The 22067-nt window shown below is 40.4% G+C and overlaps 1 protein-coding gene across 2 annotated transcripts in view; it reads right to left on the reverse strand.

Annotated features, from left to right (window-relative positions):
* Positions 1 to 21383, reverse strand: part of SLC37A1 (solute carrier family 37 member 1) — a 35484-nt gene extending 14101 nt beyond the window's left edge. The window contains exons 1-11 of one of the 2 annotated variants that reach the window (XM_084306151.1): positions 21308 to 21383; positions 20849 to 20902; positions 17618 to 17877; positions 16152 to 16233; positions 15120 to 15246; positions 13098 to 13176; positions 12110 to 12245; positions 10498 to 10574; positions 8507 to 8673; positions 7708 to 7745; positions 2453 to 2536 (exon numbers count right to left, since the gene is read on the reverse strand). In XM_084306151.1, the coding sequence (XP_084162277.1) occupies positions 2453 to 2536; positions 7708 to 7745; positions 8507 to 8673; positions 10498 to 10574; positions 12110 to 12245; positions 13098 to 13176; positions 15120 to 15246; positions 16152 to 16233; positions 17618 to 17673 (846 nt within the window). In that variant the 5' untranslated portion in view covers positions 17674 to 17877; positions 20849 to 20902; positions 21308 to 21383. The remainder of the gene's footprint in view (positions 1 to 2452; positions 2537 to 7707; positions 7746 to 8506; positions 8674 to 10497; positions 10575 to 12109; positions 12246 to 13097; positions 13177 to 15119; positions 15247 to 16151; positions 16234 to 17617; positions 17878 to 20848; positions 20903 to 21307) is intronic. The other variant, XM_084306152.1, reaches the window with a different exon arrangement.
* Positions 21384 to 22067: the final 684 nt, after the last annotated feature.

The following is a 22067-nucleotide window of genomic DNA, read 5'->3' on the forward strand; positions in this document are numbered from 1 at the left end:
AGGAATGATTTCACTCCAATAGTAACTCCACTGGCTGCTAAGAACAGTTGCAGAGCAAGTTATCACTCAACAAGAATAAGCCATCCCAGCCTAGCCACAGACAGATCTCATTATTTTTATCCATTGTGATATTATCCAAAATGTTTGTACACAGTTCATAGACAGGGTGCGGGATTTATGGGTGACCCTACGCTCTGACGAAGCAGGAGCCAGAAGACAGGAAAAAAAATATAAACAGAAATCTAGCTCGGCACTGTAAATCTGTGTTACGGTACATGAGTCACTCCAGCAGGAGCAGCATTCATCTTCTGAATTACTGGAGCAACTTCAAAATTTGAACTATTTTAACAGTAGCAGAGCAAAATACCAGCTACGAACATTAAAGAAAGTCAATGGAAGGTAAGTCTAAACAATGCCTTAGGGCACGTCTCTTGCAGAATTTACTCAGCAAACCCAATCGGGATTGTCTGAGGTAACACCGCTCATTTCCCAGACAGGTAGCTCCGAACTTATTTAAGTACAGAGGGTTAAATATGACAGTGAACGTGACCAAAATCCAAATAACTTACTTAGCAACTCATACTGAAAACCATTATCAACAATTTTTGCACTGCATGTAGCTAAATGATAAATAAAAAACATCAGCCTGTACTGAGCAAGGATAACATTGTTCAGCCTTGTCAGTTCGTCATGGACTGCGATTAGGCACATGGCACGCTACTGATCTCTGGGGAAGGACTCATTATCCCTCAATTTTGTACAATTTTCAAGAGGCCAACCTGACATAAGCGGTAACAAACACATGGAGGTATTCAGGTCGCTTAGCCAAAAACAGGTGTTTTTTTTTTTTTTTTTTTCCAGTCACTGCCTATCCTGAATATTTATTTTTATAGTAATTGAAGAGGTCAGGAAAACAAACAAACAGACAAAACAGTAGGAGCTGCCACTCCAGTGTCCTTGCAGCAGACCAGCTCATAAATGCAGAACATCTGTTGCTTGTGCAAACACAAAAGCTGACAGCGATCACCAGCTCAGCACAACCATAACACAACCATTGCAAAAAGGTGTCCAACTCCATTTTGACAGGAGCAAGATTATCTCTTGTACCTGGCAAAAAATCTGGGGGTCCTAGGCAGTAACAAAAAAGTTTTTTGTTGTTTTTATTTTTGTTTTGTTTTAAAAACTTGTTAGCTCCATAATACAAGCATATAACCTAGCTGGCTATGGCTGATTATGGCTTTGCTGTCATCATTGTCCCCCTGTTGTGGCCACAAGGGAGGGAACACCAGTCAGTGTGGGAAGGGGCACACCTTCCCTGCCCACTTGCTCTGCAGGCTCTTTGCACAGGCTGACAGGGAGGGGGCCAGTTTGAGGTACCAGCAGAGTTAGAAGAGGAAACTTTGTCAACTGATTTGCTGACCGTATTTTAGCTCTGTCTTCATGACTTGTCTACAGTCACCTACTTCTCTTCTTACGTCTTCTCCCCTTATGTTTCAGCTAGTTGTGACAAATGATTTCTGGGCTGGAGTCTGCTCTTGGGCAGTTCAAAATGAACAGGAATAAATTCTGTATGCTCAGTAAACTCAGGGTACCTTCTGTGTTGAGTTTCATTCCGAGTCACTGAAGTTAGACTGGTCACAGGGGTTAGAGAGAGAGCCAACCAAAATTACTAGCAGAGCCTTTCCTTAAAAAGTTCAAAACCTTTCCATCCCTGCTGATTATAATTCTGGGAAACAATCTATGGGCAAAGAATGAAAAGAACAGGAAGTTTCTATTTTCCTGTAATAGTCTGAAAGAAGCAGAAGCGTTAAAAAAAAACGCTCTGTCCCCTACCCTATCCTCTCAGGATATGATGTGTCAAGTGCACTGAATATTTCAAACGTGTACAATATTTCAAGTGAAAATTTTCAGTTAATTTTCATCACAAGAAAAAAAAATCATTTTGCCCATTAAAGAGCAAATCCAGAGATCAGTTTCCAGTGAGAATCACCAGCACTGATGGTTACAAGCTTTAAGCATGATTCCCGTGAATAATTGCTCCTATTTACAATTCTCTGCCTCCATGCACACTAAGTGCATACTTTTAGTACATCAAAAAAAAGAAGACATGATACTGTAAGGAGTGGACAGACACCACAGAAGTAGCTAAAGGATTTCAAAAGTATTGTCTTAAAAATACCTGGCAGTGTTTACTTTTGCTGGAACTGTATGAAGATCACAAATTAAAGACAAAAAAGTAAGCATGCTATCTTACTCAGTTTGGCTTGTAGCATTTCTGTTAGATAATGCTTTGTTCTCTTGTCTGACAGTACATTAGTATATGAAATTTGAAGCAGATTTCAGCATTATAAAAGGAAGATCTACCTTTACCAATTATAAATCTAATGTAAACTTTCCATGTGAACTTTAGGAAGTCTACTATGCTATTTTACAATAACACATTGCATTTTACCTGAGGCTTGCTGGCTTCCTTAGCATTTAAGGTTGGCATGTGGACTCTGAATCGAGATGCACCATTCAGGAAGGCGGTAGAACTCTGAAAGAAACAAACAACACCTCCCCATACTTTTGTTGCTTGTTTTTTTTTTTTTTTTTTTTTTTTTTTTAAAGGATTACGTAGGGTTAATCATTACTTTATAACTAAAGTCTTTGTGCATCGTAACATAAATGGATGCATCTCTAATTAAATGACTGTGCATTTTGTTTTGCTTTTTTAAGCTTTTATGCAGACCTATGGCAATGTACAGAAAATGCAATTACAGCTGTATTTGAAGGCTTACTTTATACTGCTGTTATAGAGCAGCAGCATACTGAACTCAGAGCACAGCTGTGCCATTCTTAACATCTTTAGCAGCTTTTTCCTCTACTGAACTTTCCTTGGCATTGCTAACAATTTCTCTCATAAGCAGATAATCCTAGTAGCAACTACAGATTTCCCCGCCGCCCCCAGGAAAACCTTGTTTCTTCATTTCTCTTCATTTATGATAAGATTATCCCATTAGTTTACTCTCACACCGTTCTAACCCAGAAATGGAAAAGAGACCATGCTCCTATGGGCTAGAAGGTCAGCAAAGTCAGAGTGCTTCTGGGGTGCTCAGAACAGAGATCAAGGCAACAAGCTGTATTTTAGGTCCCAGATGGACCTCAACTAACCCACTGGTTTTTGCACATTATTTATTACCACGTGCATTAGTGTATCGCTTCACACCAAAATTACATCCCTTAGAAAACATTATCTTGAAATCTTTGGCTTAAAAGGATTTGCCAGGGAGATTACAGTTTCTGCGCTGAAATAAATATACAGCTTCAAAGTAGGTTTGGAGTCAGGTAGGAACAACCTATTGCTAAGACCACAAGAAGCACTGTGCATTCCTTAGGGATGAGATATTTGCTCCTGGTGTGTCAAATCACGTTCTGAATGCCACATTAAAAACAGACAGACAAAACCCACAAATAAATAGATAAAAAGAAATCACCACAAATCAGAAAAGATCGCCCATCCTCACTGAGTATTTCAATTCAAAATGAATCACAAAGTAATTCTTGCCCAACACAAACACAAGAATATATATATTTGTGGTTTTCTTTGCACAAACTGCCATTCATCACCCAAATCTTTCTAAGAATGCAAAAAGCTTTTGAGAGGTAGGAATAAATTTCAAAATTGGTACTGCTCAATGCAGAGCTGAGGCACAAGCAATCTTGGACATAAAAATCTTGTTTCTCCAAAACAAACAAACAACACTGAAGGGCATAGGGTCTGAATGACAGATTTTAAAATTTTATCTTATAGAAAATTAAGCTCGTGTCAGAAAGTGATTTACTACAATCTGTGGGGAAGAAAATCAATCACCTAAGGAAAAGTTACCAGCAGCTGAGCAGAGGAAAAAAAAAAAAAAAAAGAGAGAGAGAGAAAGACTTCTTCATCTGCCTGTCAAAAGTAAGATTTACTGTGGTAAGAAGGAAATGTCTGGGGATAAGGACTAGACTCAGAGGCTGCACATTTAATACTTAAGACCTCTTTCTTCTTTTCAGAAAGATAAAAACTGCAGTCTGGTTTCTTTTAAATGCACAAGCACTTTGCCACAGAAGTTTAAGAGATGTAGGTTTCCTGGAAATGCAAAGTCAGGTTAAAGAAAGTTCCTAGAACATAAAGACAGGTCTGTATGAGCATGCTGCAATGAACACATGTACTTATGAAAAAGAAGCACAGGGAGAAAAGACTAGAAGCAATAAAAAAGTTCTAAATAATCATGTTTTACAAATGCTATTAAACCTTCTCTTCAACTTTGATGACAGAAGTGCACCAATGCATAATAAGGAACACTGACTCCTTGCTTGTGTTTGTAGTGGGCATATCCTTCTGGAACGCTGCAGATTAAGCTTCCAATTCTAGTAATTAAAATCATTTTATCATCATTAAATGTTTTGAAACAAATTTCAAATTCATAAATTAGAGCCAACGTGAATACTAGCAAAGAAAGCACAGCTGAAGGAATCACTGAATAAAGAATGAGAACTGCACATCCAAGGCTCTCTGCTCGTCTCTCCATCTGTTCTTCTGGACAACTCAGTGAAATGAGATTACTCACCACTACAAACTCTGTAGAAATACTGGGCTCATGACCATGCTGCAAACAAACAGTAGACCAAATTCATCCAAGATAGTGATACCACAGAGAGATGAATCTAATCTTTACATCTTAGTATGAATCTACCTTAAATTATCCCCTCGCATTGAGTATTTATTTCAGTTGTTTTTAAACAAAACCAGCCTCACTCTTCCACAGTGAGGTTCAGCTTTTGGCACCCACTGGCATGGCTGCCTGAACATAACCAAAACATTTGTCTGAAGTGAACAGAGTTATGAGCAAAGCAAATAGGTATGTTTCTTTAATTTCTTAGAAAAACAAAACAAAACAAAACATTTCTAACTATTTACAAAAGCATGTTACCTGATATGACTGAGCACAAAAGGGCAGTTAGGGCTGCCAACAAATTCTACCTCTTGTTCAGGAAGGCTGGAATTTTGTTGCCAGTGATAAGAGATTACAGAGTCTGTTTTATTACATGAACCTTCCTTCAATTAGCAATTTTTATTTATTTATCTTTAATTTAGCAATCAGACACTGTCACTACCACATCTGCATTTCCAGATCTTCCTGAACTTCTTTTCTAGTCTTTTTCACTTCCTCAACTTCTACAATCCCCCTCCCCCCAGTGAACAGAAACTGCGAGCCATATTTATTAAAGGATTTATAGATTTTATATTTTACCTATTGTACTTTGCAGACCGCACAGGTCTGAAGTGAGATACTTAAGCAATTCAAATGGAGTACAGCTTCCCAAGACAATGACAAGTCTTAATCTGAAAAACGACCAAGGCAGGCAAAGAAGTACTTTTTAAAGTCCCCTTTTTAAAGATTCATAGTTATGAATATATGCAACAGGGAAGGAAGAAGTAATGCCTCTTGCTCTGGAGAGCAAGGTTTCCAGGGAAACAGTACGTCAAATGCATCGCTACACAATGAGACTGCACATGGTGCAGTGATCTTGCTGATGTCCTAGAGAAGATGAGGTCAAATGATAGTCTCTTCCTGGGAACTGGGGAAAGTGTAATGAATGGAAGGGGGAAAAAACCTCCCAAAATACTGGATTTTTTTAAAAACATCATGATGAGTAGATACTGAATGTCAAAGTTTTCCATAGCAGATCCTTAAGACATACAAGCAAACCATTGTGCACAACTCTGTAGTTGTGCTTTCCAGTAAAAGTGTATTTGAAATGAAAAGTAAACATTTGATTCTATAAATCTTAGGAGTGAGTTCTGTTAACATTATGCTCCAGGTATTATAAAAAGCAGCTGACACATTCATGGGAGCACCTACAAAATATAGAAAAGCTGAGGAAAAAATGCCTCCTGTTAGGAGTCTCTAAGAGTCACATAAAAGATTCTCATACTTAGCAGAATTTACCTTTAAGAAGTGAAAGAGAATTAAATGAAAAATACAGAGTGAATACAGCTTATCTCACAGTAAGAAACTAAGAATAGGACTTCCACAGCCCATTACAGGTAATCAGAAGCCTTATCAGAAGCCTTCCATATGAGGAAAAAGTCCATTAACTGGTAAAGAAGAAGAAGTAACAGAGAGTAGAAAAGTCACCTTCAGTTGAGTGCATTTAAAATGTAAAAAGCCATCTATCTAAAACTACTGGGGGGGAAGCAAGACACAGAAATTGTCCCTGAACAATCTACCTGTGCCTCTTGCAACGCGAAGGCATAGTTCACGTTTACATACACATGCAGACAACCTTCATATATAATCCTCTAGTATTGGAAAACACACGTGGGATTCACATAAGACCTTTGCTCCAACACTTCTCTTATGCATGGGAAACTCCAAGACCTTCTTTTGCCCTACTGTTCTTCCAAAGAACTGGTTGTTACACAGCTACTTTTCCTAATGTTCTCCTTTTTGTTCTCTTGTCTATTATTTTTCTCTTTTTCTGCTTGAATGGCCTCCCTCCTCTTGGGTTATAGCAGCACAAGGCAAGAAAAGAATCATCTTCTCATGTAGCTAAAGTTTTCTAAGGCACATCTCTCTGTCATTGACATAGCTCTCTACATTACTTAATTTTGAGCACATAAAAAGTCTTGTGATCTTCTGTGTAAAACAGATTGGGCAAATACCAGCCTGTAACCACCTCCCAACCTACATTTAAATAGTGTTTGAACAACCTTGTACTAATATTTAAGGCAGAAGGATTTCCTTTTGAAAACAAGTAAGAGTTCTAACTTTGCTGCCACAATGTCACGAGAAAGCATATATGCAATGTTTAGCAACACAAAGAAAGCTCAGAAAGCTTCAGGCACATATTTTAAGCCTGTTTCACCACTGCCTTGAGTGGTCAATCTCTGATACCGGATTTTCAAACTCCTGCATGGTACGTGCCCTTGTGATCCAGACAGCAAGTGTCCCACAAAAGAAAACAGTTTGTGTGTATGATAATGCATTTATAGCCTAGTGAGGTTTGCTACCTTGCAAAATAGTTCACTATCCTGCCAAAACTTAAGCCCTTGAAGTATAAGCTCTTCTAAACCAGCAACATTCATTGTCTTGATACCAGTAAAGTGTGTAATCAATACATTCTTAAAACTCATCTGATGTTTAAAAATAAATCATCTGCGTATAAATAGCATCTTCACTCTTGAAGATTTCAAAATTAGACTAGGTAAGCCCTAAGTGATCTGATCCAATGGCAAAGTTAGACCTACTATGAGCAGAAAGTAGGATCAGATGATTTCCAGAGGTCCCTTCCAACCTGAATTATTCTGATTCCACAGAACATACAATATTGTGTTGTCAATATTCAGGTCAAAATGATCTGAATATACTCAGGAAGAGTGGAAGAAAATAAGGTAACTCAAAGAAAGATGAACAGTTTTTACTTGGTTTGCTGTACTAAGTTCATCCATTACAAAACCTTAGCTAAAATACATTCATTCACCTTCTTGATTCATACTGCTTTGATAGAAAGCGAGCTCCTGGTTTACTACTGAAGCACAGAGGGCAAATAATTCCCTCAAATTTGGGTCAGTTAGAACAACCAGGCGCATAAGGGCCATGCAGATTATCTGATTACCAGAACTACCATAAACCTATATATTAGAAAGCAAAAATCAAAGCAGAAAATGTATTCACTTACACTGGATGGTGTGGAGGAGCAACTTATATCTTTAGGATCTGAAACACAGTAACACACACAGTTAAACTGAATGCAAGCACAAAGAACCTGTCTTAAAACACCTATCAGTAGTGCCATTTACCACTAATATGCCAACAGTACCGATAACGCAAAAGTAGTCCTGATATAAATGTTTAATTGTATATTTAGGGGAAAAGAAAAGGGTGCTCCATGGTACCATTCCCATCCTAAGACCACAGTAAGTACTCTTCTGGCAGTCCAGCTCATTGCAGCACTCTAGTTGTGTCTACAGAGCTTTTTCCTTCCTCATATAGGACACTTAAAGCAAAATAAGCATTCATAGCATCTCTGAGTCCACAGAGGAAAAAGATAAGGCATTCCTTTTTAATTTCTTATTTAAGGTGACAGAAGATGCTCTATTGGCTGATTCCTGTACTTTGTAGTACAGGATATAGATGCCATGGGTTGAATGGTAGCACTGAGCATACAGTACAGCTAGGTGGGGTATTCTACTTTCAAATGTATCTCACTTGAAGGATTTATAAAGACAGGGAAGTAAAGACAGGGCAGTGGACTGAATTCTGTAGTGTTTCTCTCTCAGGTATGCCAGAGTCTGAGTGTATAAACTCTTCAGACATACATGGGTTTTTCTCCATCTGGTTCTAGGAGTAAGGTGTTTCAGTACTGGTGTACCCTGAGGAATATTCCTTAACTATGCCCTGGGACATCTTGCTTAAACTGCTGGTGTTCTTTCACCATAAGGAGCCCCTCCACGATTCTATTACACTAAAGCACTTACGTTCAATAAGAAAGAGGAAACAAAATATTCCCATCACTGCAATGATAACACCGGGCATCACAAAGGAGAGACCCCAGCACGTAGACACCCAATAAGCAGCAATTAAGGATCCCAAGATATTTCCCACTGAAGTGTGCGAATTCCAGATCCCCATGATCAGTCCTCTCCTGCACAGAAAACAAACAAACAAATAAATAAAACACACAAAAACCCACAAACATTTCTTATCTTTCCAACAATAAGCATTATTATCCTGAGAGAAGTATATCAAAAAGACTGCTCAACTGTGATGTCTGTGAAACACTTGAAATCTTACTGTTCTGCAACTAAACACTTCTTTATGCTAGTCTTTCATCTTTCAAAGCACCTAAATATTAATTGAAGTGTTCGAAGTACTTCTCTGTACATGACAGAGCTCATCCTGCATTTAGTGGCATTTAAAGGCACCATTAGGGCTTCCATATTCCTGGACAGAGTTTCTTTGATAAAAACATGTATGCAAATGTTGCATAGCATATGCATGCTAAGTCTGATGCTTCTGTGAATGCAAGTCCCATAGACATACTGCACAAGTAATCTGATGCTTTGGGGATATGTTAGACAGAAGAAAACTACCTGTACAGGACAGGTAAAGCAAATTCAGTGATTTCTGATCGCATCCTGGGCTTGCTAGGCACTAGTTTAAGGTAACACCTGTGCAAGGTTGGTTCCAAGATATCAAACTGTTGTCAGCCTGGAAATCCCAGAGTAGAGCTGCTGTAGAATAGCTGCAGCAGGACTAATGTAAACCACAAAAATCCTACTGAAGTCACAGCAGTTAGCGGTTTTTATCCTTTTAAGTCCTACTGAAGGCAAGGCAGTTTTCCCAAGAGTTTACCTGGAACAACCTAATTTTAACTAAAACAAGTCTTTTTCTTTGGCTGAAGACAAGATCCAAGAGGTCTGCTCGTGTTTCAAGGAATCCGTGGCAAACTGAAAATGAGAACCAGCTCACTAACTTTCAGACCAGAGCCCTACACACCAGTCCATTATGCAAACTCTTAAAAATCCATTATACAGACTCTTGCTTTTGCACAAAACAATCTGAATGTGTCTGCTGTGCACAGACTTACCAATTTTGTTCAGTATTTTATGATGGTTATCATTCTCTCTATGTTATAACTAAAGAGGCTTCAGGGACTACAGAAAACTAGTTTGAGACTACATTTTCTTAATTGTCCCATGATTTTATATAGAAAGCTCACACTGAATTTTCATGTCTTCCTCTTAAGTGATTGACAGTAACTTCATTTGGTGATATCTACAATGGACACCACTACAGCAGCATTATTGCTACAGGCATCAACCATTATCAGAGACCATGAATTCAGCATGCAGCTCTCACAAAATTTATGGAAAGTTTCTGTGTGGTATGACAAAACAAGCATTATGAGTGACCTCTAGTTAGGATTTTTAAAAAAAGATGGATTTAAAGAAAGTGGATGGATTTAAAAAGAAAGGTTAAGTCAGCTGCCACATCTATTTTCCTTTTTAAACTAAATTTCAAGTTCTTGTAAGTGTGTTAGGGAAAAGATATTAGACAAAAAGATATTTTTAGAGCTATAGCCTAACAACTGCTTTGAAACACAAATGAAAACACAGGAAATTCTATATTAAAAAGGCACAATTACAGCCTTTATTAAAAGTGGATTTAGATTGATGATATTTGCAAGAATTCTTCTTAATTCAATTCCAAAATACTTCCTCTGAAAAAATAAACATCAGAGTAAGGAGCCGCCAGAGAACACTCATTTGACATGACAGAGAATATTTCAAACCGCTATGCAAGCAAACCAGCATAACAAGGGTAACTCCTCTCAAGGATCCACCTAACTGCGTGTTTTACCCCCAAATCACTGAAGCAACACACAGATACTTAAACTGACCATAATATTACAGCCCCAAAATGCGCTGATTTGCACTTCCGAAACTTTGGATTACGGATTATTTACCTTCCTTTTCCAAACCAGTTGCCAATACATGTAACGACACTTGGCCAGCCAGTAGTTTGCACCAACCCATTAGCTATCTGAAAGTATACAGAAATAATAATAAACAAACATACCCAGTATTAAGTCAGGTTCCTACAGAACTCCTGCTGGGTGCTGTGCTGGGAAAAGGAAGCCTATGCAACTGCTTTGAATTTAGAAACTTAGTACGGGAGTTTCAAAAGCATTATTTTCCAAGAAACAAACAGGTTACAGTATTTCACAGATATTCTTCCCTCTACCTAAATATTTCCAATTATTTTATGATGTAAAACACACCAAAAAATAAAACAAAAACACATTTCACAGAAACTTATCCAAAAACACATTTCACAGAACTGAACAGACAAGCCAATTCTCTTTATGATAAGAGCTATATAAAGCTTTGCTCGGTTTGAACATATGGCAAAGCACGTTTGCAATCGAAGTGAAAAAAAAAAAAAAAAGCTTTAGGGCAGACTGGACAGCTGAACATTAGTTTAAAAATGATTAAAAGACATATGCAAATAAACTGAGAGGAGAAACTTAACGTACTGTATTCAGGCTGAAGTTGAGAACTATTTCAGCCTGCATGTTGCAAAGTTCGTAAGGAAAAGTTCCTAACTCTACTCCTAAAAAGCTCCCTATGTATAATTACACGTTAAAACAAAGATGACAGCATAATAATTCACACGTACAACGAGCATTTACCAGTTAGGCTGGTGGTGTGAGGCTGTCCTTTGCATTACAGGATTTGCTGTCCACATCACGTGGTGCAGCATTGTTAGGCTCACTTAGACAAACCCTAAGGGTGCTAGCTCTGGTCTTGGAAACCACATAAGCCTTGGGGGCAGTGACATAGTTAAACAGATGACTTAGTGAAATGGTTATTAAAGCTTTCAGGGCCCAAGTTAGTATCGCTGCATGTCATGTCGCACAACGCCATGCAAACATGCCAGCTGTGAAAGTGCTACTGAGATAACGCAAAGAAAGCAGCAGTGCAAGGTGCAGACCTGTTCAAAATGACTCAAATGCTAGTCATGTCCTAAACGTCCTAGTCACGACCTAAATTCCATTTTAGATCAATGGTAAATATTTGTGTGATGCCTGATTAGATCTGCAAGTGCTCTGAAAAATCCCACGCGATGAATTTTCATTACAGGAGCTGCCTGTTCTCAGCCACACGAAGGTGGGAGACTTCATCATTAGCAGCATAAGTGTAATTTTCCTGCACAGAAAGCCAGGATGCATCACTCAGGTCTTGGCAGACTGACAGAAATAAATACATTTGTTTTAAAACTCGCCCACATTTAAGCTTGCAAAGATTTGATCAATGATTTGACACAGATTGAAACACTAATTTGTTTTCAAAGATTTCTTCCATTAAAAAAACAAAAACAACATTTTTTTTTTTTAAATAAAACCTGGGGTGATACACTCAATCATTTCCGACTGTTGTCAATGGCAATGTATCCCAGCCTTCAGATCTTCCCATCTAACCACTAATCACAATTTGCAACTCAAAAAAAGAAAGAAAAACAATACAACACTAAAAAACACCATGGAAACTCAAGTGTCTAGGTAACATTGTGCCTACCTGGGCCATTATGTAAAACCACAGGTTATGTATATTATAGAAATAACCCAATCCAAACATTGCAGTGAAGAGTCCGCTGGCAAGCATTCCAACTGTCAGATAGTAGCGGATAGGTAGCCGTTCTCCTATTATCCCACTTGAAATGTGGAAGGGAAGAAAAAGAAAAGCTATAATTAAAAATGAGATCACACCCCAAGCTTTCAGGAAGAAAGAATATTTTGTGCTGCTTAATTCAGGTTGAGGAAAAACTTTACTGGTAGTTCATTTTTTTCCTCACAGAAGCAAATATTTTTTTTAGCACTTGTTAGAATAAAGCAGCAAACATTTCATGTTCATGAACTGACAAGTGCTGTCATCTGCACAACCATCTTTCAGGGAGCTACTCACCTGCAGCACATTGGAAGTGACTACTTGGAGAATTATTTTCCCAATGACCCATGACATAGTACATCTGAACCCATTTAAAGTGAGACTTACCTCTGTTGCTAATGACTTTGGTTATGAAGGTCTCACTTTTAGTGAATCAAAAGAGGCATCTCCAAGTGGGAGTTAATATTGTACACTTTATGATGGGTTTGATGCATTTTTATGAGCTGTCTGGTACTGTTCTTCGACTACAAAGAAAGCCAGGACAGTCACCTTTGTCCACATATGCATGTTTGCCACAGATAAAGTCTGGGGATATGTATCCTAGCTCCAGTGCAACATGAAGGAAGACAGGCTAGACCACAAGCTGGAAAGCATTCCTGTATAAGACAGTCAGATGGGGGTAAAAATCTTTCTACATACCAACAGGTATGCTACCACTGGGAACTCAGGATTCTGCATTTTTTTCCCCAGCAACTAGCACAGAAATGGGAGAATGACATCCAAGTTCTCATTCTCTCCATCAGAAACTTTACAATCAGAGAGGACGACATCTCAGAAGCAGTACAGCCACCTATGTTGATAGTGAGTGATAAAGCAGCCTTTCGAGAGGGAGATTTACCTTAAGTACATTCCAATTGCATATGCACACAGGAATGAGTAATCCAGTGCTCCCAGTAACTGCTTGTAGTTATTCTTATCTAAGAATACATTTTCAAAACAAATCATCAGTCTAAACATAGCAGTAACTTGCCAACATTTTTACATAATATAGGAAAAAAAAGTTAGTGAATACGCATTGACATTTAATTTTAAATGGACACTTTTAAAAGGCACTTAAGCGTGCATTATGCAAAACGCATTTAACAACAATAACAAAAATCTACAATTTATGCTGTTATCTGTAATGTATTAGGAACATATTGCTAGGAACACTCTTAATTCCACCTTATTCATTTGAGTTGTTAGGAAAGAAGAAACAACAGTTATTAACAAGGTCCCCTCTTCTTACAGCTCCTTAGACAAAACAAACAAATAACACAAAACAAAGCCCTAAACTTTAAAGGGCCTTCTTAAAAGCACAGTGGAAAGATACGTTTCAAATGTGTGGTCCTAAAAGCCAAAACAGCTTAAATAATCCATCATCATCCAGGCTTTTGAGTAGTCATTTTAATACAATTTATAGAATGGTTAATTTTTCACATTTCAATCTCCAAATTCTCACAAAGCACAGTGATAGAAGTATTGTTTTTGTTTGTTTGTTTGTTTTGTTTTTTAAATAATAATGTCCAGCTCTGTACAAGAAATGACCATAATCACAGCAAACAGCATTTGGAAGAGGCAGGGATGCAGCAGACGGGACTCCACCCAGTTAGAAACACCACGTCTAGTCTCAAGTGACCTGAGCTCATACCAAGACAGACAATTTGCAAGGAGCCACAATTTCCACTGACTTTGAGAATAAAAGCAAAGTTATTAAAACATTCCTCTTTCAGTGGTGCTACCAGCTTGCCAGTTATGCTGAAAGAACAAGTCTAGGGCACACCCCGAGAGGCAGCTTTGCAATAACACGTGTGTTCATGGAAAAAAGAAGGACATGAGCTCAGAAGTTTTCAAAATTAAGAAAGCTAACTAGTGGTTTAGACAAGCAAGCGCAGTCTCCCCTCGGTCAAGAGGCAAGAAACAGCAATCAAGTTTTACTGCAACCCAGAGCATTCGGAAAATGTGTGGAACTACATCATTTCAGTATACTGACTACCTTGCAGCAGGCAATACGTAGAATTCTGTCCACAGAAAACCAAGAGCTCAGATCTCTAATTACCTTGGAAAAGAGGGGGATTTTTTTTTTTTGTAATTTGATAATTAAAGAACAATTAGAATGGATTACTGATTGCCAGATAGACTGGAGTGAACTAGCACACTGATAGAATGGACCACTCCACTCCACAGATGTTCTTGGCATAGATGAAAGTGTCAAGGAATGATTCAAAATCTCTATTAAGTTCAAATATAATGAAATTTGAAGTTACTTTGTAAGGAACTTCACTTTTTTTTTTTTTTTTTTTTTTTTTAAGTAAAAGACCAGGTTTATAAGTTAGCAACTCTGTTCTGTAATAAAGTGCCACATTTTTTTTTTTTTAAATTTTTTAAAAATTTAAGATTTTTTAAAAAAAATGTTTTTTAAAAAAAAAACATTGCAAAAAAAAAATCTTTCTGGCAGAGAGAGTCTCTGAAAAGTTCCAGTTTAGATAAACACTAAGTAATTTCATTTAAATTACTGCTGAACCTTGAACTAACACAGCAGAAAATCATAATGATTTATTTTATTCTGTCCCCTCTTCTTCGTTAATAAACATTCTGAAGACATATCTAAACCTCTACATAGTCCCATTTACTGACTGAAAAGTGTTCTACTGAAACCATCTCAAAGCTCTAACAGGTAAAATAACATCAGTTTTTTAAGCAGGCAAGACATTAAGTCTTGACTTAACTTGCTTTGGAAAAACTAATGAGAACATTGGAAAAAACACCCTTCCCATATACACCTGAATCCCTCCTCATAAGAAGGATAGGAAGAGACAGATAACCTAATTACTGATATCAGCACATGGTTATGGAACAAATAAGGAAAAAAACGCCTTACCAAATGGTTCCCAACCACACTGAGATGCATTAGATGGCTTTTTGACAGGCTGAATCTGGGCAGCATATTCTCTGTAGGAGCTGAGCTCAACTTCATGCGAAGCAGCACAATGCTTATGCAGCTCTCCCTGATATAGAAAGGAAATTTGAGACTGAAAATTTACTCATGATAGAACCCCATTAAACTCCATTCAGCAACAAAATTAATCATTCTAGTTCTACATGAACCTGTGTCAAATCCACCAAAACCAGTAAAATTGTAAGTCATTAATTGCTTGGTATTTTGCTGAGTGAAGCCACCATTACGTCTAAAAGCAATCACCTGGCCAGTAATATGCTACAGTGAATTGGTGTTTCTGACACTGCAGGATTTCAAAATTAGTCACTAACATCAAGCTATTTTGCCCATTTTTACTCATCAGTTATATATAACCACCCTGGGAGATTTGATTTGTGTTTGGCAAGTTACAGATGCATGAGATTAGAACAATAATAATAAAAAAAAAAGGTATAGATAATATTTTGTCACCAGCTTCACTGAGAACAGAAGTGAAAAAAAAGAAATCCCATGGAGTGTGCAGCAACGTACAAAAAATCCCAAGTGTATATACAACTATGAATACGATGCTCAACAGCACTTGGAACAGTCTTGTAAACGTCGGTAGAATTTTATCGTATTTTACTCAATTTTATCACATTTAACTCATCAGTTACAAGAGCCTTTCTCAAACATAAGAATGTCAGGCTGTAAACTCTTACATGCCTAGAGTTTAGATTAATTCACATGAATAGTCTCAAGTGTAGGCATAGCTGTTTCAATAGAAGTACAAACAGTATTTTAGGAGTGGTGTCACTGACGTTTACTACGTAAATGTCACTGTGTGCCAACTTTATCAGGTTTTCATCTTTAAAACCATTCCAAGTTAAAGTTTAACATTGTCTTTCACAAAAGAAAGCACTGAAAAAGAAGACTACTTCCTCTTCTGATAACAGCTGAAGGATGTTTAAACAACGACATAGCAACCTTGCTTACCTTAACTATACTGATAGGTTTCCTTGATAGATGGAAGCTGGCATACAAGAAGAAGGTGAGAGTGAAAATGAAGGCTCTATACCTATAATATAAAAAATAGATACATATTTGAAAGTGATTTTATTTGGATTTTACTGCTGTTACATACAAATGTTACACAAGTCATTTGTAACCTTGGAATAGTTTAAGAACTTTTTTCATAAGTGATGGCTGAGTTGTCAATTTAACTCCAATGGATTATTATTCATTTCTTTCCTTACTGCTTTGTGGATTTTTGCTCTATTTTTACCTTCTTCTGTATCAACAGAAATCAATCACTTCTAGAGACTGAGGTACAGACATACACTAACAGTGTGTACTAGAGCACATGAACATAATTATCCAGCCTTGGGATTGAAAGGACTTTTTCCCCCTCACACCTTGCTGGCACCCTTGTTTTTTTTTCCTGCAGTTCATCTGAACTATAAGGGAATCTCAAACTCCCTGCCACTGCAAGGGTTAGGCAAAGACAGCAAACTAATCTTGTTTGATCGGTTTGATCTCCTTAAACCCTCCCCGTGTAAGGAGAGTGTTTTGTGGATTTCTACTTTTAACAATACAATGGAATCAGAGCAAATCTACTATCTCCTTCTAGCCTTGATCTTAATGTAAAAATCTGCAAATAAAACCACATATATACATACACCAATCTGATTCCTTAGTATGGTCCCTAATTATTAATTAATCCTCAATCATTTTCTGCCTAATAAACTTCTATGTAACAAGTGTTTTGTCTTATAGTTCAGGCATACTCACAAAGACACTAAAAAAAAAAAAAAAAGGTGGGTTAAGTGAGTTATCCTGTGAGCTGGGTTATTCATTCCCATTACTGTAGGCATCTTCATGAGTGATAAAAACACAATGACTCTGTCCTTGCTGCTTTACTAAATAAAGTATGTGATAAATTGTTCCAATGGGAATTGCTTGGTCCTTCATTTGTTTTTTGTTACTCACACACAATTTACTCAGTATTCTCTCTCCAAAAGAACAAGAACCAATGCCATCCACCTTCAAGGATTAACTCTCAAAAGCATTTAAAAAAATTATTACAGTAGCAAGAACTAAGATCATAATTCTAAAGGTCTGTATCACACATCAATTTATGGGGAAGACTATGTACTTCTTATTAATACAAGAAGGCTAATCTTGAGAATCCCCCTCAACTATGAGTTTGAAAGCAGAATGATGAAATTTATCTTCTCAAATGCACAACTTGAAAAGGACAAAAGAATTTACTGTCTAGCACACTTGACAAATACTTCTATAACAAATAAGTATTTCTCACGTTTTACAACTGACTACATTTTTTTTTCTGTATATACCCAGCGATGAAAAGGCAAAAACAGAGCAAGGCAACAGAATCATCTTCCCCAGACACAAACTCATATAATCTAAAATAAAGAGCAGCACCATACTTGAAGACTTACCACTGATCTCGTGAAAATGAAGTGATGAAGCGAATCCCAGGAGGAAGCTGAGCCATCTACAGCTGGTATCAAATTTTAGGCGACACGATTACGCGCTTGTGAAAATGTTAGCTGCTGTTCAGAATGTGTAACAAAGATCCTCCCCGAGCTGTGCAACTGTAGGCTGTTCACAAACTCGGAAGATCTCTCTTTAGATCCTTTTCTTTCACCTTCAGTCACTACGTTTCCAATTCTTTACCCTGTTTCTGTTAATTGCTGATCTGTAAGTAAGAAAAGCTGGTAAGTAAATATTCTCATCAAGGTATTATAAAATTTTCTAATCACAATATTTCAACTGCAATGACCTATTCCAGATAAAAGCCATTACCACAACTTCTAGATATCAAAAGTGTAATGGAGAACTCTAAGCCAGTATAAATTGCAGCCTTTTCTGAATTTTATCATGGATAATCTATTTTGAGAAGCAAGCACAGGATAAGGTAACAGTGGCAGAAGGAAAAGATGCACTTAGAACATGATTCCAAAGCCTGCTGACATCAAAACATTGCTTTTGTCCCAGAAAAGAGTACAAATAGGTAATTATCCACCTTAGAAAGATCTATTTTAACATATCAGAAACATCCATGAGGCTGAAATTTGCTACAAAGGTGACTGTAGTGTTTTCAGCCCTGAACAGAGAACCCTCCAGCTTGAGATCCGGTGCGGATGAACAATGCTGCAAGCAAGACTTGACCGGCACTCCCTCCTCCAGCCTGATTCCCCTGTCCCAGTACCAGTGCTGCACAAAGCACCAAATCGTCAGCAAACTTGGAAAAACAAACCAAAAGTTTCCCCATCAGCTCACCCAGGGGTCAGGCAGCACAAAGGAGAAGGCAGGCTCGCGTGCAGATGCGACATGCAGGGAAACTGAGACCACATCAGCATTGATCCAGTTTGGTTTAAAACATCAAAAGGTTCCTCCTGCTTCTTCAAAATCTGGCCAAAACCCCTCATCAGAAACAAAAACGCAGTGTATCCTTTATTGCAGGTACTGCAACAGGAACTGGCTGCAGTCACTTCGCAGCAAGTCTTGAGTCAGCTGTAAGATGACAAAAGGCGCTGTGGGCAAAGGGAGTGCCTGCAACCCATGCCAGCAAACCGAGCCTCCCTGCGTGCCAACAGCAGAGCCCTCCCAGCAGGATGGTAGATGACGTACGAGGTAGGACTAGGACCATCAGCAGCGGTCTCCCTGACCAGGACCAGCACCGTAACCCCTACCCTGCTGGCAGCACAGCTAGCGGGCTTCAAGACAGCTCCAGCCACTGCCACGCTCCTGGACCAGCTCCCCCGGCAAACAAGGGGAAGTGAGCTATAGGGAAACCTCCTCTGAAGTCAACACACTGGCCAAAACTAAGGGTCTGTCCTAACCTGGGAGTTTTAGAGGCTGTTACATGACAGGGAGATGAATGAGCCTCTCTCCTCTCCTCTGTTACAGAAAGCAAAGCTGACTGTCTGTCCGCAGCCAGCTGAGTGATAACACTGAACACGATTCTGTTGTGTCAAAGCTGGCAACTTGGAAACTTCAGTATCCACACAGGCTTTTTCCTTTTAAGTGGGAGAAAACTACCACCTCTTCACCTAACAGACTATCGCACCAAAAGCCCAAGGGTCTGGTCCTTTATGCAGACACATATTTTTGTCATACCTTTAATTTTTCAGTGTCCTTGACATCTCCCTTCTCCGGAAGCGAATAGACCTGCTAATCTTGTTCGGCACGTTCCACCTCCCCCCCCTGCCCTGAATCAGGCTGTGCAATTAATCAGCAAACCCCGTAATCATTCCCACCTCTCCTGCCACGAGTTTCCTATCTCTTCTCTGTGGCTGCTAGGGCTAGGGAGAGTATAACCTTACCTTTCACCCCTCGTCCAAGCCCAACCATAGCTTCCCACCTCCCTACGTGCCAGACCTTGCAGCCATGCATTGATGGTCCAAACGGCTGATCTATCAGAAAACCTGCCCTGAGAAACAGCTGATCCAACAGAAGACGTGAACTCACGCTGCAGCCACAAAACTGCTACTTGAAGCAGCAGGAGCATAAAGACAGGGGCTGCAGGTGGCACCGCAGCAATGGCTAGCTGTCACATCAGCTGAATTTCAAACTAACAAATGCCTATCGGTCATTTCATGTTTGGTTGAAGTAAGCTCTGGATAGCTCCAGTGGGAGAAGAAATGCAGGAGGAAAAAAGAGGTGGGCACAACCAGCCACCACAGAGCAGCTTCTTCCACCCGTAGCACACCTGTTTCAGAATCCCAACCCCACCTCCTCTCTCAGTTAACTCAAACAACAGACTTTTATTTAAGTGACCTTACTCTAAGTGAGGGGGCAGAAATATTTACTGGGAAAAAAAAAAAAAAAAAAAAAAGCAAGAAGCTAGCAAAATAAATAAATAAAAAAGATATCCTAAGCCCCTTCAAATGGTTCCCTTTAAATATAATGGGATAAGGCAATCGCCATCACAGAAGAGGAATTGTTTAACAGGTTACTATTAGGTTACTATTTAACAGCTTTAGTGTAAACAGTCTCAAAAAGACTTCACCCATCTCACAAAAGGTTTCATTACTAGGTGTTCGCAGGAGGCTGCGCACCTGCTGCACAGCGCATATTCACACCCCCTCCTGCTTTTTCTAAAAACCAAACACCAAAAAGCACACCACCACCAACCACCTCCTGACTCCTTACAGTAAATCCAGAGTCCGGAGGCCCCAGCAGTCCAAGGACTGGACTATCAGCAGCCTTTCGGGAGCTACACCCTAACTCTACTTGGCAGGGGCTGATTTCATCTTACCTTCTGCAGGTGGGGACGCAGACGCTGGCCTTACCGTGTCTGGAGAGCATTGCGTGACCCAAGCTCTCACTTACTTCTCAGCTCCATGTCTCTGTCCCCGTAACCCCACAAGCTCCCCTGCCGTGCAGGTTGTGCATTTATTGACAAATAAATGTAACACAGTGAAGAAACTCGTGGCAGTAAAACTGGCGAAGGGGTTATTAGGCACACATCCTGCTGCGGCCACAACAAATAACCAGGGTGCCCTTTGTATTTCGGTTTCACTAACGAAGGCTGAGGACGAAATTCAGCCTCTTGACGTGGCCTTTCATTTTCGGTACCTGTTTCACCTGATGGCAGGCGAGCAGTCTTGCTTCCTCCTGCCACGCGTGAGGCGACGCTGCCATCCTCTGCGCCCTGTACTTACCTCCCAAACTTCACGCTGCTCCTTCGGGCGTCCCACACGAAGCTCAGCTCCCCCCTGTTGGGGGAAAACAGGGTCATTTGGGACCGGCTTTTCCCACTGAAGATGCCTGAAAACCCTTGACTCCGGGTGCTGGGAGGCACCACACGAAGCTCCTTCAGGTCCTCACGGGGGCAGGGGCTGCAGACGCCCTGAGGCACAGACCTCAGGCGCTGGACCCCGCACCCCAACCAGCAGCACCCCGACCCGCTGGGCTCTCCGGGGAGCAGCAGGGAGCCCGGCCTGCCTCATGCCGGCCTCAGGCCGAGGCAGCGGCGGCACCGGGACGAGCACAAAGGCGCGGCGGGGGCACGGGCGCCGCCTCCCGATCGGCCCCCGGGGGGGCGCGGCAGGTGGACGGCACCCCCCCCCCCCGCTCCCTCCCGGTCCCCTCCGTGTCCCTCCCGGTCCCTCCGAGCCTACCCTCCGCCGCCTTCCTGCTCCGTGCCCGAGCCCACAGCGGCCGGGCGAGGCTGCCGGGCCGCCCGGGCCCCTCCCCGGAGCTCCGAGCCGAGCCCAGCCATGCCGGGGGGAGCTGAGCGCCCCGCGGCGGCAGGGCGGGCACGGCCCGGCTCGGCTCGGCTCGGCTCCGGGCCCCGCTGAGGGCCCTGAGGGGGAAATGGAGCCCCCCCCAACCCCCCGGGGGCAGGCTGGTTCGGGAAACTGACGGGGAAAATGTGGGGCTGCCGCCGGGTTTTGGGGTTTGGTCTGAGGAGAGGGAAGGGAAAGCATGGAGGAAGGTCCGTGTGATGTGCCGTCCCCGGCTTGCAGGGGTGGGAAGCTCGCCCCTGCTCTGGTGGTTTCATCGCTGGGCAGCCCAGCCTTTCTCCCTTCAAATAGAGAGGGCAAGGGTCTCAGGGTTACACTGCACCATTTCAAATGCCTCTGGGTGCTGCTTTCCTGCTGCTTTCCTGCTTGTTGCCAGCAGATGTTGGCTCCTGCTCAGGCTCACGGCTATCTAGCTGTGATCTGTGAGTCCTGAAGCTGAGGTGAAAAAAAACAACACGCACATAGGAAAAAACTTGCCTTCTTCTCCCCCAAATGCTGCAAAGTTCCTCCTTTAAAAGCTAACATTCTTGATGATGATAATTCTTCTAATTCGCCGATCTCGATTCAGAGATGAAAGCAAAAGCTTGCAGCTCAGCATCAAAAAGTCTTACATTAGCACAGCATGGACCACCGT

Source organism: Netta rufina, assembly GCF_964035555.1.
Source record: "Netta rufina genome assembly, chromosome: 1".
NCBI lineage: Eukaryota > Metazoa > Chordata > Aves > Anseriformes > Anatidae > Netta > Netta rufina.